This window comes from Diaporthe amygdali, assembly GCF_026229845.1.
Source record: "Diaporthe amygdali strain CAA958 chromosome Unknown NODE_44_length_330046_cov_65_728535, whole genome shotgun sequence".
Taxonomy (NCBI): Eukaryota; Fungi; Ascomycota; class Sordariomycetes; order Diaporthales; family Diaporthaceae; genus Diaporthe; species Diaporthe amygdali.
Window position 1 is genome coordinate 274678 of NW_026517064.1, and position 13734 is coordinate 288411.

Here is a 13734-nt window from a genome sequence, read left to right on the forward strand (position 1 = left end):
GGTATTGATGGGTCTTGGGCGTGCCCGCCCTCCATCTATGGTTTTATGTGAGCAACTTAGGGCTATGGGCACGATGATAGAGTCTAGACGCGACCCCAAACACCATCCTCTCACACTTGGGCCACTCAGTCATCTCAGCCTTGTCTCACCCACGGCGCCCAAGAGGGTTATGTCTGACAGGAAGGGGAGTGAGGAGCGACTCAACGACTGGAGGGGTCAGCAATAATCCACTATGTAGTACCTGAACAGCGCACAATGGTCGGACAACCAGCCAGCGCCGTCAACCTAGGGGAGTTCAGATTCGTTCCACACTGTGTCGGACGGAGAATGATCGGTCGACAACGTAGGAGAGGACACCAGGTAAACACTTGAATGCCGCTACCATACATGCGCGCCGGTCCGCAAGATTGAGTTGGGAGGGGAGCGGGCGGTTCATATGGCCTCAGACACGATATAAAACAGACAGGGCACGTGGTAGGTATTCGTCTCGCCCTCTGCTACTCAAGAGACAACCCCGGCGGTAAAAGACCATTCAGGGCATCAACAACCCAGCGACGCGGTCACCAAAGTATGCGTAGACTGTCTGCTACGCAGGGTGTCGATGGCAGACCAAGGGACCGCCTGTCTCTCAGCGTCTCCTCTCCCAAGGCCCCATACAGCACTTCATCGGCCGGGGAGTAGGCAAAGGGAAGGAAGCGCACGCACACACAGTTGATTACACCGACTGCTTAATACCAAACTGATGTTGATGATGTTCACTCGATTCATACGACCCAATACCTTTCTACATACAATAAGACAAGAAAAACACAATAAACACAATGATGCTCGGTAACCTCTACTGCCTCCTTTTTCCCCTACCCGCCTCTGGCTGCCAATTCCAGGTCTCACTCAAGCCTGTCAAATTCGGAAAGACACAAAAACCACCTCGGCTTGCTCTTCTCTCCTGCCACTTAATAAGTAGATGGGGTAGAGACGCGTCCCATCACCATGACCCCTTCCATCCCAACGATCAAACAACCCCCCTCAGGAATCGAAGCCAAGCCAGGTAGGCTAGGTGGGTAGGTAGAGAAGGACAAAGAAGGAAGATGAAGAAGAAAAGTGTCTACAAGAAACGAAAACTGCTCAAATGCCATCAGCCTCCTTCCCGAGCCCCCTTTTCCTCCCCTCCCTCCCAGCAGTCGAAGGTATTTCACCGCGTGGGGTGGGCAAGACGGAAGGACGGACGGATGGCCTCTTTTCTCTTTTTAGTTCGTGGACATCAAGAACGCCGGAATCATGAAAAGTTTTTGGTCCCCTTTCGCACAAGAGATGAAATTTCCCATACACAAAGATTTAAAAGGCAGTAGCAAAAAGCGTTTCGTTCCTATTGTCGGTTTTCCTCTTTGTGGGTCCAGCCGCGAGAATGCTCTATATACCCTCCCAGGCCGCGTACGCGCGCGAGTCCCGTCCGATAAGCGAGCGTGTCGAAAATCATGAACATGAAGGGGGTCTTTCGAGAACCCAACGCGACGGCTGCTGTCGTCGACAAGGTGGAAGCGTGAAAAGTGAAAACGCCGTATCAAAACCAGAACTCCTATCCGTACAAGCACCTCATGAGAGTCTCCATATCACATTTTGTCTGCTCTGCGCTATTCATATGCGCCAGTCATACAGCTAAGAGAGTTCAAAGAGGCATTGTGCCTGAGTCGAAAGCGCCTCTTGCCGCAGCTGGAAGTCGGAAGAATATCCCACTATCAATATGGCCTAGGGCTCGCGGTGTTGTTCCGACCCTGACGGCCGACACGCCCGCCTCGACGCCCAGGTGCGCCTCCATTCATGCCGCCATCTGGCACGTTATACCCCGGACCGGGCATTCCGTAGCCGTAGCCTCCTGTTCCCATGGACATCGGCATCGGAAATCCCGGTGCGGCGTAGGGGCTCTGATTAGGAGCAGGCATACCGGGTTGAGGGACGGGGCTGCCGCGATACTGGTCGATTGAAGGGCTGGCGCTAGGGAAAGGAATGCCGGTCTGCATTGGGTAGTAACCACCCATTGGTGGAGTCCCACGCATCATGCTCTGCTGGTATTGCATTTGCTGAAAGTTCATAGCAGGCGTCATTGGGCCCTGCGATGCAAAAGAGTTGTATTGTTGGACGGAAGGATCAACGTTATCGCTTCGCGGGATGGCAAAACCTCCATCGTAGCCTGCGTTGGCACCAGCTGCGGCAGCATTGAGCGGGTTGTAGAACTGGCCATTGTTAGCGGCAGCATTGTACTGAGCGGCAGCCGCTTGTTGCGCTTGCTGCTGCTGCTGCGCCTGCTGCTGTTGCTGTTGCTGAGCTTGCTGCTGCTGCTGCTGCTGTTCGCGATGCTGCTGGTTGTTCGAGCTGTTGGCTCTAGGGGTTCCACGGTGTCGTTCCTGGTGGTTTCCTCCGTCACCTCGGGAAGCCCCGTTGCCATTGCGAGTTGACAAACCAACTTCGTCCATCAGGCGCTTGTAGCCCTTATCCGGTTGAGCCTTGATACGGGACAGCACAGATTTGACGTTCTCGACAACCTTGCTCCGCACGGTCTCGTCGAAGAATGGAGTTGTTATGACCTTGAAGATCAAAGTCGCGCCACACTGGGAGTCGCTGAGGATTGACTCCAGTGTCTGGTCGTTAGCGCTGAAGAACATGGCCTGTACGATCTTGTCCCGGGCTTCCGGTTCCGTCTTTTGGTTGATGACCTTGAGAACGGTCAAGTACGCAACCTTTTGAGTGCATAGGGTGACCAAGTAGGGGACGAGCTGAGGCGCCAACACCGTCCTACGGTGAGGGAAGGTGCATGTATCCAGGAACCAGGTGAGAAGTAGAGCTGCGTTGTGGTTGGTAGCCAACTGCACACTGTGAAGTGCAATTGCTGCAGCCAACAGCCTTTGCTGGTCTTTGGTGGCATGATGGCTCTCCAAGCAAGCCCGCATGCCGCGAGATCCAAACCGCCCCTGAGAAATCTGCCACATGCGATTCATCATGGTCTCAAAGATGAAATCAGTGTACGGGGCACCAAATCTCAGGCAACCCTGCAGAACGTAATTTCCGTACTGGTCCAAGAACAGGCAGACTGTGTAGGGACGCAAGTGGTCCCTAATAACGCCCATTTGATGTTCAGTCTTGCAAACACTGATGATCTTCTGGGCCGCCCAGGTGCCGTTCTTGTGCACACCGATCTCTGCTAGATGCGGCGCAATGAACTCCAACATGGCGTCACGAGTAGGGTCAGAGCACTGTTCAAACAGTTTCTGCACGACTGTGTTGCCAAGATAGTCCGAAGACAGCTCCGCAATCTCTGGCAACATATCGTGGGCAATGTTCTCGATCTCTGCTTGGGACAGAGCCGCATTGTCAATTCTCTTGCGAATGTCGCGAAGCTTAGGCGCATCGTACATCCTAGTGTGCGTTGGCTCTCCGATGGGAGGGATCTCCTCAACCAGTTTGTTGTATGTGATGGATTCCTGCAGATTGACGCTGATACGAGCGACATCATCCTCATTGGCACCGAAGTCTTTCACGATGTTCAAGATATCCGCGGTCATCTCCGACAGAGGCGGCACAGATGGTGTTCCCGGTCCAGCAGCTTCAATTCCAACAGCGGCTGGGGTTTGGGCACCATTCTGCCCTTGTGTGAATGGGATCGGGCTTGGGGAAGGCTGAGCTCCATCGTGTCCAGGCGTGTTTGACGCAGAGGGGGGTTTCGCGAAGTTGATCCTAACGGGACCAGCTCCAGGGAAGATCTCTTTGCCATTCAAGGCATTCTTGGCAGCCATCGCGCTGTCGATTCTCTCGAAGTTCACGAACCCGCAATTCTTATGTGTCAGGACTCTCGTGAAGAGGATCGGACCGAACTGCTTGAACATCTCCGTCAAAGTCGTAGTCGTGGTAGAGGTCGGGATACTGCCAAGCCAGAGAGCGCTGGTGGGACCGAGTTCCGGCTCGTCGGCAGACAACAGACCATTGTTTCGGCTGCTCGATCGACCCAGATTGATTCCGGCGATAGCTGGTGCGAGGTCGTCGGCGGACTGCGCCTTTTCATCTGCTAACCCGAGCTCTGCAGCCGTGATGGAGCTGTCTAGCCGGGAGGGTGTCGGGTAATAGCTCCGAAGAAGTCGAGATGGGTTCGGCGTGTCTAGGACCCCAGCTGTTCTCGCCCGAGGTCGGTTGATTGCCGCCTGGCTGGCAAACGCCTGAACAGCCAAATTGTGGTCACGGATGGCGGCCTGGGTCGCGGCAAGTCGTTGCTGGATCAGCTCGTACTGACTCTCTAGGGTCTCTTGCTCATAGCCATCTTCGTCGTTGTCATATTCATCCTCGTACGTATCCTTGTTGTTGACCGAGTATGACCGGAAGCGGCTCGCACTCGCCTGTCGAGCAAAGTCTGGCATCATCGTTTGAAGGTAAGGAGGGTCCATCTGTGATGGTTGGGGTTGAGGAGTGCCCATCAGGCCCAGATAATCCAGAGTCCTCGCGGGAACGTCATTTTCAGCGCCCCCTTCTCTCGAAATCTGGGACTGGGTGGGCGAGCTCGGCCCGTTCGTTGAGACGCTAGCTATGCTTGCCAACGTCGAACCCCTCTCGCGACCAACAGCGTTCCAGCTGCTGCTAAAGATATTCGGACCAAAGGGTGAGCTTGCGCCAGAGGGGTGTGGCGCAAATGGACTGCGCTGAGGCATGGAACCAGCTCGGAGGCGCGATAGCAAGGCTGATGGGTTGTTCGATGGCTCAGTTGGCTCGAGACCCGGCGACGGCGACTTGAAAGGACTGTGTGATGGCGAGGGCCGCGATGTTTTGAATGCCAAGGCCGGTATGCTGAGCAAGCCATTGGCGGGTCCCGTAGTTGATAGTCGAGAGGGCAAGGTGCCTGCCCGTGCACGGCGCGTCGAGATGGGAGAATCTTGAGAGGAGATTTGGGTGAAGTCGGGGAAACCGTCCGTCGGCGACTCTGGGATGTTTTCGCGCAGAGGCGTAGAGTTTCCGCTGGTTGGCGGGCCGCCCCAGGGATTCAGGGGCAGACTGGTCACGCCCTCCTGAGCTTGGATTTCTCGAGCTCTGGTAGAAAGGAGAATCGTTAGCAAATCCATTTCTCGGTTGACTCTGCACCGTTCCGGCGTGACACCATTGGGATAGCAGATAGAAACTCAGCCATTAAGTATACGCACCTCTTGCTGGATAAGAAACGACCGCTACCGGGAGGAGCTAGCGGGTCGTGCGAAGGAGAGCCGGCCCCTGATCGCGTGGCCGAAGTCATCTTTGCTCCTGGGGTCAGGCCGGAGGTTGTTGGGAGGCCAAAAGGCGAGCGAATTGGGGCACTTCCCCCAGACGATGGCTCGTTCGGGGAGGTGCTGGCGCTGGCGGGGTTCGACAGGGACTGGCCAAGGCCAGGCGGTGGCGCAAACTTGCCAATTGTCAAGTGTTCTGGTCTAGAAGTGGACATTATGGATTAAATTCAATCCGAACCTCATCAGACGGGTGTTCGTTCGTTCGTAGGCTGTGTTAATAGGGCTTCGCCGGTTGGAAGCCAATATTAGGAAAGCTGTATATTCCGTGGGGTGTGCAAAAAGTCTCGGGTCGAGCAATCGGATGACGATAGACTGGACTTAATTGCACAGCACGACAAATGCGTCTGCAGTTCTCGGTCGAGAGAAGTGGATAACTCGAGTCGTGGAAAATGACGACAGTGCCACTGCAACCGTTCCAGATTACAGATCTCCGCTGGCCCAAGCTACCTCGAAGCAAGTGGATGGGTGAGGAAGCTGAGGATTCTCGGCGGCCGGACAACCCAGGTCGTGTCAGGAGCTCGACAGACGGCGGCGTCAATGCAGGGAAAAGTCCAAGGTGTTGCTGTCGCGTTCCCAATCCAGGACCCACTCAAGGGACGTCAGAGAGGTAGTGAGAGACAGGCAGACAGGAATCTTGCCGTAAGGAAGGTTGTCGGGCTGGCCCTGATGAAGCTTTGGCCCGTGACGTGACAAGCAGAGAAGTCGCGGGTACGAGGCGGTGTGCTGTGGCAGAGGGCGAGGATTACAAAGGTCGACAGACTGGCTGCAGGCGACGGCGGAATCGGTCAAGAGGTGTAGTCGCAGGAGCGTCCAGGTCTTGTCGAGTCAAGGGCTCGAACGGAGAAAAAGTTGCTCGTCGGCTAGAAGGGGACGCAGTTGTGGGGTCGAGAAGTGAAACTTGGCAGCGGACGAGCTGTGTGCTGCAGAAAAAAGGAGAGTCGTGTCTCTTGTCGTGGGTTTCGTTGGTCTAACCCTCTAGGACTGGCCTCCAACCTCCAAACGTTCCTGCTATCGCTCAAGCGCTGTTGGCCGAAATGCAGTGAGGACCTTGTGCAGCTCTCGCGCGTGTGCTCGGAGTGGTTTAATATCACCATGCGATGCAGTAGACACGGGTAGGGAGTGAAGTGCAACGGGCGGCGGATGCGCGGGGCAAGGGATTGACCGAAGAAAACGCAAGGTCGAAATGACAAGAGGCAATCAACGAATCAACTCAATACACAGGCTTCATTAGACGGCTTTTTAGGCGACGAAGCCTGGAGAAGAGGAGGAGGGGGAAATATGCTGGTAGAGATGACCAAAGGCGAAGAGGTCAAGATGAGGTTGGCGAAGGGGGTCGAGATGGAAAAAGGTAGGTAGGTAAGGTAGGTAGGTATGTAGGGGTAGGCAGACTTGGATTGGATCAGGCAGGCCGGTAGTCTACTCTCTACTATTACTGATACTCCTGCTGCTGCTTGCTCCAGGGCTGTACTAAAGTCGGACCAGCTCCCAAGGGACACGCGCACATAGATGGATCGCTGCCGGGGGGGAGGGGTGGGATGGCTGAACCTGATGATGGACGGATGGCTGGCCAGAGATCGGAGGAGGGTGGTGCTTGGACAGAGTCGTGCATGTCTTGCCCCAGCCAGCTGCCACCAGAGAGACACAGCACAAGACAGCAGCCATTGGCCATGACGGCTGATTCCAGGAGGAGGGGAGGGCAAGGAGATCCAGCAGAGCAGCAGGGGGCGGGCGTCAAGCAACAAGGGTCAGGGCAGTGTCAGTTGGCCAAGCCAGGACGGATGAAACACCCAGGAATAAGGGGGCGGCAGGTACCAAGTACCTACTTCGGGAGCGGCGGTACGGTGCAAGGTGCGAGGTGAAGGTGACGGTGGCAGTAGCTTCATCTATCCCGCGCAGGCATGGCGTATGCGCCATCTAGAAGCATTGAGAACTACTTTCTATGAGGACGACGGCCCCTACTTTGGGCTTAAGGTTCCAGGGTTCCAAGCTGAGCTGATTTTGAGATGGATTGAATGGCCGACCCTGACGTTGACGTTGACGTTGCCGTTGCCTACCGTTGCCCGTACCGTTACCGTTGCGGTGTCCCTACTTGGTTCCTACCTTGCGAGTGAGTGAGTGAAGTGGTGGTGGAAGAACGGGCAGGTACGAATCGAGCATGGTCACCATCCAATTGAGCACCTTTTTCCTTAGCTGACGGCCAGGTGGTGATGGCAGACAGGCCTTGGGGGTCATCTATGTAGTGAGGTACAGTAGACACAAATAATGGGGGTGGTCGTTTTGGCTTCTATCTTTGGTAAGTATTTTTGGGTGCTGTGTGGTGCTGGGCAGGGCAGGACAGGACAGGGCAGGGCTGTAGATCCAGGGGATCATGAGATCTGACGTCGGGGCGTCGTCGTTTTCCTCTGTACTAGTGCGACTCTGTGCACTGGCGCAGATCCACGATGGGTCGACTCATCTACGTGCCACTACCGAATGCTGCCAGACTGCCAAAATGCCAGGACTGCCTGTTCAAATAAGCGATGTTCAATGCCCACCAACAGGCAATTGAATTCCGAGCGCAGGGCACGGAGAGAGAAAGAAGGAAAAAAAGGGGAGGGGGGGCCGAGGTGAAGCGCTTCCAACCATCCAGCCAGCCTTGCCAGCCAGCCAGCCAGCCCACCAGCTTGGGCATATGGAGCAGCCTGGGCGTTACAGTGTCAGGCGCAATCTATCTGATGCTCGGGCTGCCTGCGTTTGACCAGTCGGCCGTTGGCGACGAGCTCTCGTCTGGGCCCTCCCCAAACACTTCCCCACACTGCTGGGACTAGGGATCGCCCACCAAGGACATGCACGCATTCCCTCCCCTCATCAGGTCGCCCTCCAAAAGAGAGTCGCTGGTTCTATCTGGTCTGGTCTCGGCCATTGGTTGTTCCTCCCAACACCGAGCAAGCTCTCGAGGGACTTTATGCCTTGGACAGGCTGGCGTAAACCACCACGTTTCTAGCTCCAGGAATAACGCACTCATCCCTGGGACTGCGGCGCAGGTGCAAACGCAAACCCACCTTAGCAGCCCTGTTATGATCTCTCCCAGGTCGGCGCTGATCTATTGTCCTTCGCCTCAGAGCGCTCGCCATATGGAGGGAGCACCGCAGATACTGGAAGCTGTATCAACAGCTAAGTCTGATCATTCAAGCAGTGTCGGGCTCCCCGACAACAACCTTGGAGGTCGTGTCTACCTGGGTGTAACCCGGCTGGCCCCAAAGTCAAAAGCCCCCAAATTGACAGGTCTCGGGAATCGAGTGCGACTCTGCCTGTCTTTCCTCCCGGTACAGTCTCCTCACAAGATCGGACAAGTTCAACGTCAAACCTCAACACGTCGGATTGGATTGCTTTGTGAACCATCCCGTTTTCCGCTGGCTCACCGCTGCTGCCCACAGTCGCAGGACATCGGCAGCCCGGTCCCAGATCCGTTCTGGCCGACCGACGGGATACACGCGCATCCGCAGTAACATCTGGCAAGTTCAACTAGTCAAGAAGCCAGCTGCCTGGCACCACAGGCTCAAGGGGAGGTCGGCGATTCCATCGTGACGGCCGGAAGCAGTCGCACAGCCCATGGCCGCGCAACCGTACTAGGGTGCAGGCGGCCAATGCCGTGTCATGGAGCAGGTCAATGCAAGCATGATCACCAACCAAGCAGCGCCAGTGATTCAAGCGCAGGGCATCCGAACTCCTCTCGGGTCAGTGTGTGCATGCATCAGGTACGAGGGCCTGTCCAAGGGGCCCACCGCGGCGCAAACAGGTCCTTTCTCCACCCATGTGACGAGCTTCAAGAGCTTCAAGCACACATATGCAGGTCGGGACCGCGAGCAGCTCTTCTTCCAGGCTGTCTTTTCGGATTCGCTCTTCCAGGCAGATAAGGCACGCTGCAGTCACTTCGGTATGCTAGCGGGCAGGCCTTTCCCCAAGCCTGGTTGCCCTGCAGCTAAGAGATCTGAAACAAAGCAACAGCTGCAACCTCAGCTGCAAGCCGAAATGGTGGCTTTCTGTTTTTGGCGGCGGCTCCCAGCCCCGACTGGTCGCATATGCACGCGGCGGTTCTGAGGAATCGCGGCGAGCTTGCAGTGCGACATGCTCGTAGATAACTGAGATGAGCCAGCCTGTCCTGCCGCGCTTTTTCGTCCAATTTTTTTTTTCAAGCCCAGAGTCGCATAGATACTAAGTTTGCAGAGGTTCTGCGCACGCAATGCCTTGACGTGGGGCGCAGCTCCAAATCTGGACGTGCGGCATGAATAGGAGTTGGAAAGGGTCCACGTACGTGATGCACTAGGACGCTTTTCAAAATCCAAATCGTTGGAGTGGCTGTATCTCTTCGGTAGCGCGCCCTCTACTGCATCCAGTACGACGCCTTGCCGCGGACAATTGACTACCTCCGGACCTCCAGGAGTATTGTACCTTTGTCGGCGACCCAGCGACAACGACACACCTCCCATCGATCATTATCTAGTTCGTTGGACGGCTTAGGTAATGCATTGTCAGTCCAGGCCCGTGTCCACAGAGCTGTCAGACAATGAAGACTGCTTCTATTTTTACACGGCCATGAACCTTTTCGTAACATTCCCCGACAGACGCAGATCCCGGGGCGCCGCACCGATACGTCGCAGCGTTTGCTCGCCTCCGCACCGACAGATGTGAGCACACCGAGACCAATAGGCATCGGTATCAAAGAAAAGATATCACATCTAGACTCCGAGACAGCGTCGTCGACCAATGGCACCCGTCAAGACAGCATGTAGCACAAACCCCCATCATCAACTAGGCTTAAAAGATCTCGTGTAGAAACTATCATCTCACCGACGCACCCGTTTTACAAGATCATCTCATCATGACAAGATCCAATCGCCTCGGCGTCACGCCTCTTGTCCATGGTAGAATCTGACTGAAAAGGTCGAAGGAGGAGTCGTTATATTCATAGACCCAGAATAGACTCGTCGCGCTTGCGGGGTGTTGCATCAGGAGCCGCTCTCTCGCCCCCAGGAGAAACATCACACACAACGCACGAACGGGACAAGTCGGGCTTCCAAACAGTCCAGGTTTCTAGAAGCAGCGCCGTTTCGTAGCCGAGTGCTCGTTGAAACGAGGTGTGGAGGGCAGTGGAAACCTCCGATGGGGAAGATGCTCGGCCGCCGGCTCTTGTCATCAGCGGGCTCTAAGCCACGCACGTGTCTGGAGGCGCCCGGCGGCGCTTGGCCAAGCTGTCATTGACGATGTCGTAAATGATGTGGCGGGCACTACTTGGACATTTGGCTTTATACATGAGCTATCGCCCAGACATGGCCAGCACTGGCTGGATGCCTGGCTGAGATGCCGAGATATCTCGTCGAATCTGGAACACACCAAGACGAGCGAGGACACATCGGTATTCTGTTCCTGCGAGCACAATTCCCATGGCATGTAAGTCGTCCTGAGGTCGGCGCCAGTGTCTGTGCTGTCTACAGACTTTGAGCCTCCCGCCTCGGCGCGGCACGATACCAGCTATAGAACAGGGCATGTCACATATGGGCGGCCCTACCTGCCTTTCCACGCCTCCCTGACGACCAGCTCGACAGGTCCCGCAGCACTCGCCCACACAATTACGCAAACTCAGCACTGTGCGTCCCAACTATATGGTACACAATGCACGTCGATGAGGAACCATTAGACCCAGCGCAGCGGTGTAACAGCTGTATCCTCATGCCTTGAGCTTGACGTCTGATCAAACAAACACGCTGACTCGCCTTGTCAGAGGTTGGCCCAGGTCTCGAACGATGTCTCTCTGTTGCGATGGAAAGTCAAGAGGAGACATAACTTAACGTGTCCCCTTTGCCTTCCTCTTGTTGGATGACAGCTCTGGGGTACTGCTGTATCTGCTGCTTGTCCCGGCGTCCAGAACCGCAGCGTGGCCCCAAGCAGGCAAACATGCCCGGATAGAGTTGGTGATCTACCCTGTCAGCGCCGATGAGCTCCGGGGTCAGGAAGTAATCTATGTGTGCCCTGCCCATGCTGTGCTCTGCTCTGCTCTGTGTGGTCTGCTCTACGTTTTTCCCTTCTTTTTCCGCGTGTACAACCAGTACAATCCCCAACAGGCTGCTTGGCAGGACCCAACAAACAACATGCATCATGCATCCCCACAGGAAGAGACAGCATCATTAAAGCTTCTGTCATCGTTGTGCGGTTCATCTCTGCTTCTGCTGCCCACGCTGTCGAGACATGATGTATGCTTACTAAGGCGGTTTGCTCTGTGCTAATACAGGGATGGGTGGCTAAAATTAAGCGGCGGCCCACCCGCGGACCGCCTCCAGACTACTGCGGCCGTCTCGATGCTCCTTTCTGGCCCCGGCCGACGCGTGTCTAGTCCGAGATAGACTTCAGAGGACGATGCCCCCAATTGTTTCACCACGACTCCCACATGGAGGCGAAATGCTTACAGCCCTAGCCCTCAGTCCTACTTCCAAGCAGTCGGGAAAAGCCCCTCCAACCCTCGATTCGGTCATCAACTCCGAGCCTGGCGGCGTGCCAGCATCTAGGATATCCGCCTGAGTAGACTTCGAAGCGAAGCTACAGTGCAGCTTCAAGTTACCCCTGTCTTCAACGTTGGACTGGCGAGTCCAGCCTGGTCCCCGACTCGGTTTAGCAAAGCACATGCAAACTGTTGCCCGCGCGACCTCGCCTCCATCCGAGACTGTGTCCTGCGCCCGCCTTACCGAGGAGTAGCACGACTTGCCGACTTGCGACAACCTGCATCTCCTGTCCGGACGGTGACGTGAGGTGCTGCTTGACCCCCCTGCTCTAGCACCCGCAGGCTCGGCCTACGGCTGTTCCATATATCGACGTCGGAATACCTGCGAAGTTGGACATGCCATGGCTCTAGGCGGCTCATATGCGTCCAAACAGACGGTCGTCATCGGCGCCGTCCTGTTCATGTTCCTCTGGTACATCGGCTTCAATAGCCAGGCAGTCCCACCAAGTGCAATTGTAAGTCATATGTCTCTGATGTCCGCCGTTCTTGACCTAGTTTTGACTCCTCCACCACATGTTCACAAGCCAGACTAACCAGCCGTCAACACCAGAGCAAGACGGAAACATTACGGGTCGACTCATCACAGCCTGATGGACCCCTCGAGCTTGATGGGTCCCGTCCCGATGAAGAGCCCGAGCTCCCTATGCCGACCAAGCCAGTCAAGCCCATCAACCCCTACATCACCGAAGGGCAACTCAACCCCTCCGGCCGCCAGTCCAAGGGACCACTGTCCCCTCCCGCCGACGACCCATGGCGGCCCCTGATCCTCTACGCCTTCTCCGACTCGCCCGTATCGCGCGACAACCTGCGCTTCTTCCTCCACCACGGCCTGCACGCCGCAGCCGACTTCATCTTCATCCTCAACGGCATGAACAACGAGACGGCCCAGGAGCTGCAGATCCCTCAGGGCGCGTCCAACATCCGCACCGTCTACCGGCCAAACACGTGCTACGACCTGGGCGCATACGGCGAGGTGCTCAGGGGGGATAAGATCCATTTGGGCATGGGACCTGGGCGGCTGGAGCTGTACAAGCGGTACAAGCGGTTCGTGATGCTCAACTCGAGTGTGCGGGGCCCATTCCTGCCGCTCTGGGGCCAAGGCGCCTGCTGGAGCGACATCTTCCTAGCGAAAGTCAACATCCAGACCAAGCTGGTGGGCATGACGGCCAACTGCTGGCCGCACTTCCACGTGCAGTCCGAGGTGTGGGCGACCGACTTCGTGGGCATGGAGCTGCTGATGCACCCGCCGCCGCCCGACGCCAACGCGACCAACGTCGACGCCTTCGCGGGGCGCGAGGAGCCCGTCGGGCTCGCCGGCTGCTACCCGGACCTCAACAGGGCGCTGCACGCGGAGCTGGGCGCCACGCGCGTCATGCTCGACGCCGGCCACCGCGTCGACCTGCTCATGACCGCCTACCACGGCATCGCCAACTACTCGGCCGTCTGCGACCCGGACCAGCACGGCGACCTGCTGTGGAACGGCAAGTACTTCGGCACAAACGTCCACCCCTACGAGACCGTCTTCGCCAAAACCAACCGCGACGTCGACCCCGTGCTCATCGACCGGCTCAGCCAGTGGCAGTGGGCTTCTGGCTGGAGGAGCTGGGATAGCTGCGGCGCGTGGTCGACCTGGTGAGGGTCCTGATGTAGTTGTTTTTCCTCTGAGATGGGAAAACGAGTCCAGAGACATGTCACTCTGGGGCTGTGTATATATGCTGGTTGCTGTCGACATAGCGGGAGAATCCGCTGTCTTTTTGCATGGCGTTGATGGCTGTTTTGAATTTGGGTTGTGTTTGCTTATGTCATTCTTGGTCATAGTGATGGGACAAATTCCATGGCTAGACTATAATAAAAGTGCCTCTCAAAATATGTGCTAGCTTCAATGAACGATAGTATACGAGT

At 56.3% G+C, this 13734-nt stretch overlaps 3 protein-coding genes across 3 annotated transcripts; 2 read left to right on the forward strand and 1 right to left on the reverse strand.

Moving 5' to 3' along the window:
• Window positions 1-1736: 1736 nt before the first annotated feature.
• J7T55_010331 (uncharacterized protein) lies at window positions 1737-5452 on the reverse strand (the record flags this gene model as incomplete). Its single annotated transcript, XM_053134398.1, has 2 exons — window positions 1737-5067; window positions 5178-5452. 2 exons carry the CDS (start codon window positions 5450-5452, stop codon window positions 1737-1739), a joined length of 3606 nt encoding a protein of 1201 aa, XP_052987887.1.
• A 3502-nt stretch (window positions 5453-8954) lies between these two features.
• On the forward strand, window positions 8955-10069 carry J7T55_010332 (uncharacterized protein; the record flags this gene model as incomplete). The annotated part of the gene is made up of 5 exons (XM_053134399.1): window positions 8955-9213; window positions 9297-9397; window positions 9570-9587; window positions 9653-9724; window positions 9902-10069. 5 exons carry the CDS (start codon window positions 8955-8957, stop codon window positions 10067-10069), a joined length of 618 nt encoding a protein of 205 aa, XP_052987888.1.
• A 2104-nt stretch (window positions 10070-12173) lies between these two features.
• Window positions 12174-13468, forward strand: J7T55_010333 (uncharacterized protein; the record flags this gene model as incomplete). The annotated part of the gene is made up of 2 exons (XM_053134400.1): window positions 12174-12287; window positions 12383-13468. The coding sequence occupies 2 exons, from the start codon at window positions 12174-12176 to the stop codon at window positions 13466-13468; spliced, it is 1200 nt and encodes a 399-aa protein (XP_052987889.1).
• Between the last annotated feature and the right edge of the window lie 266 nt (window positions 13469-13734).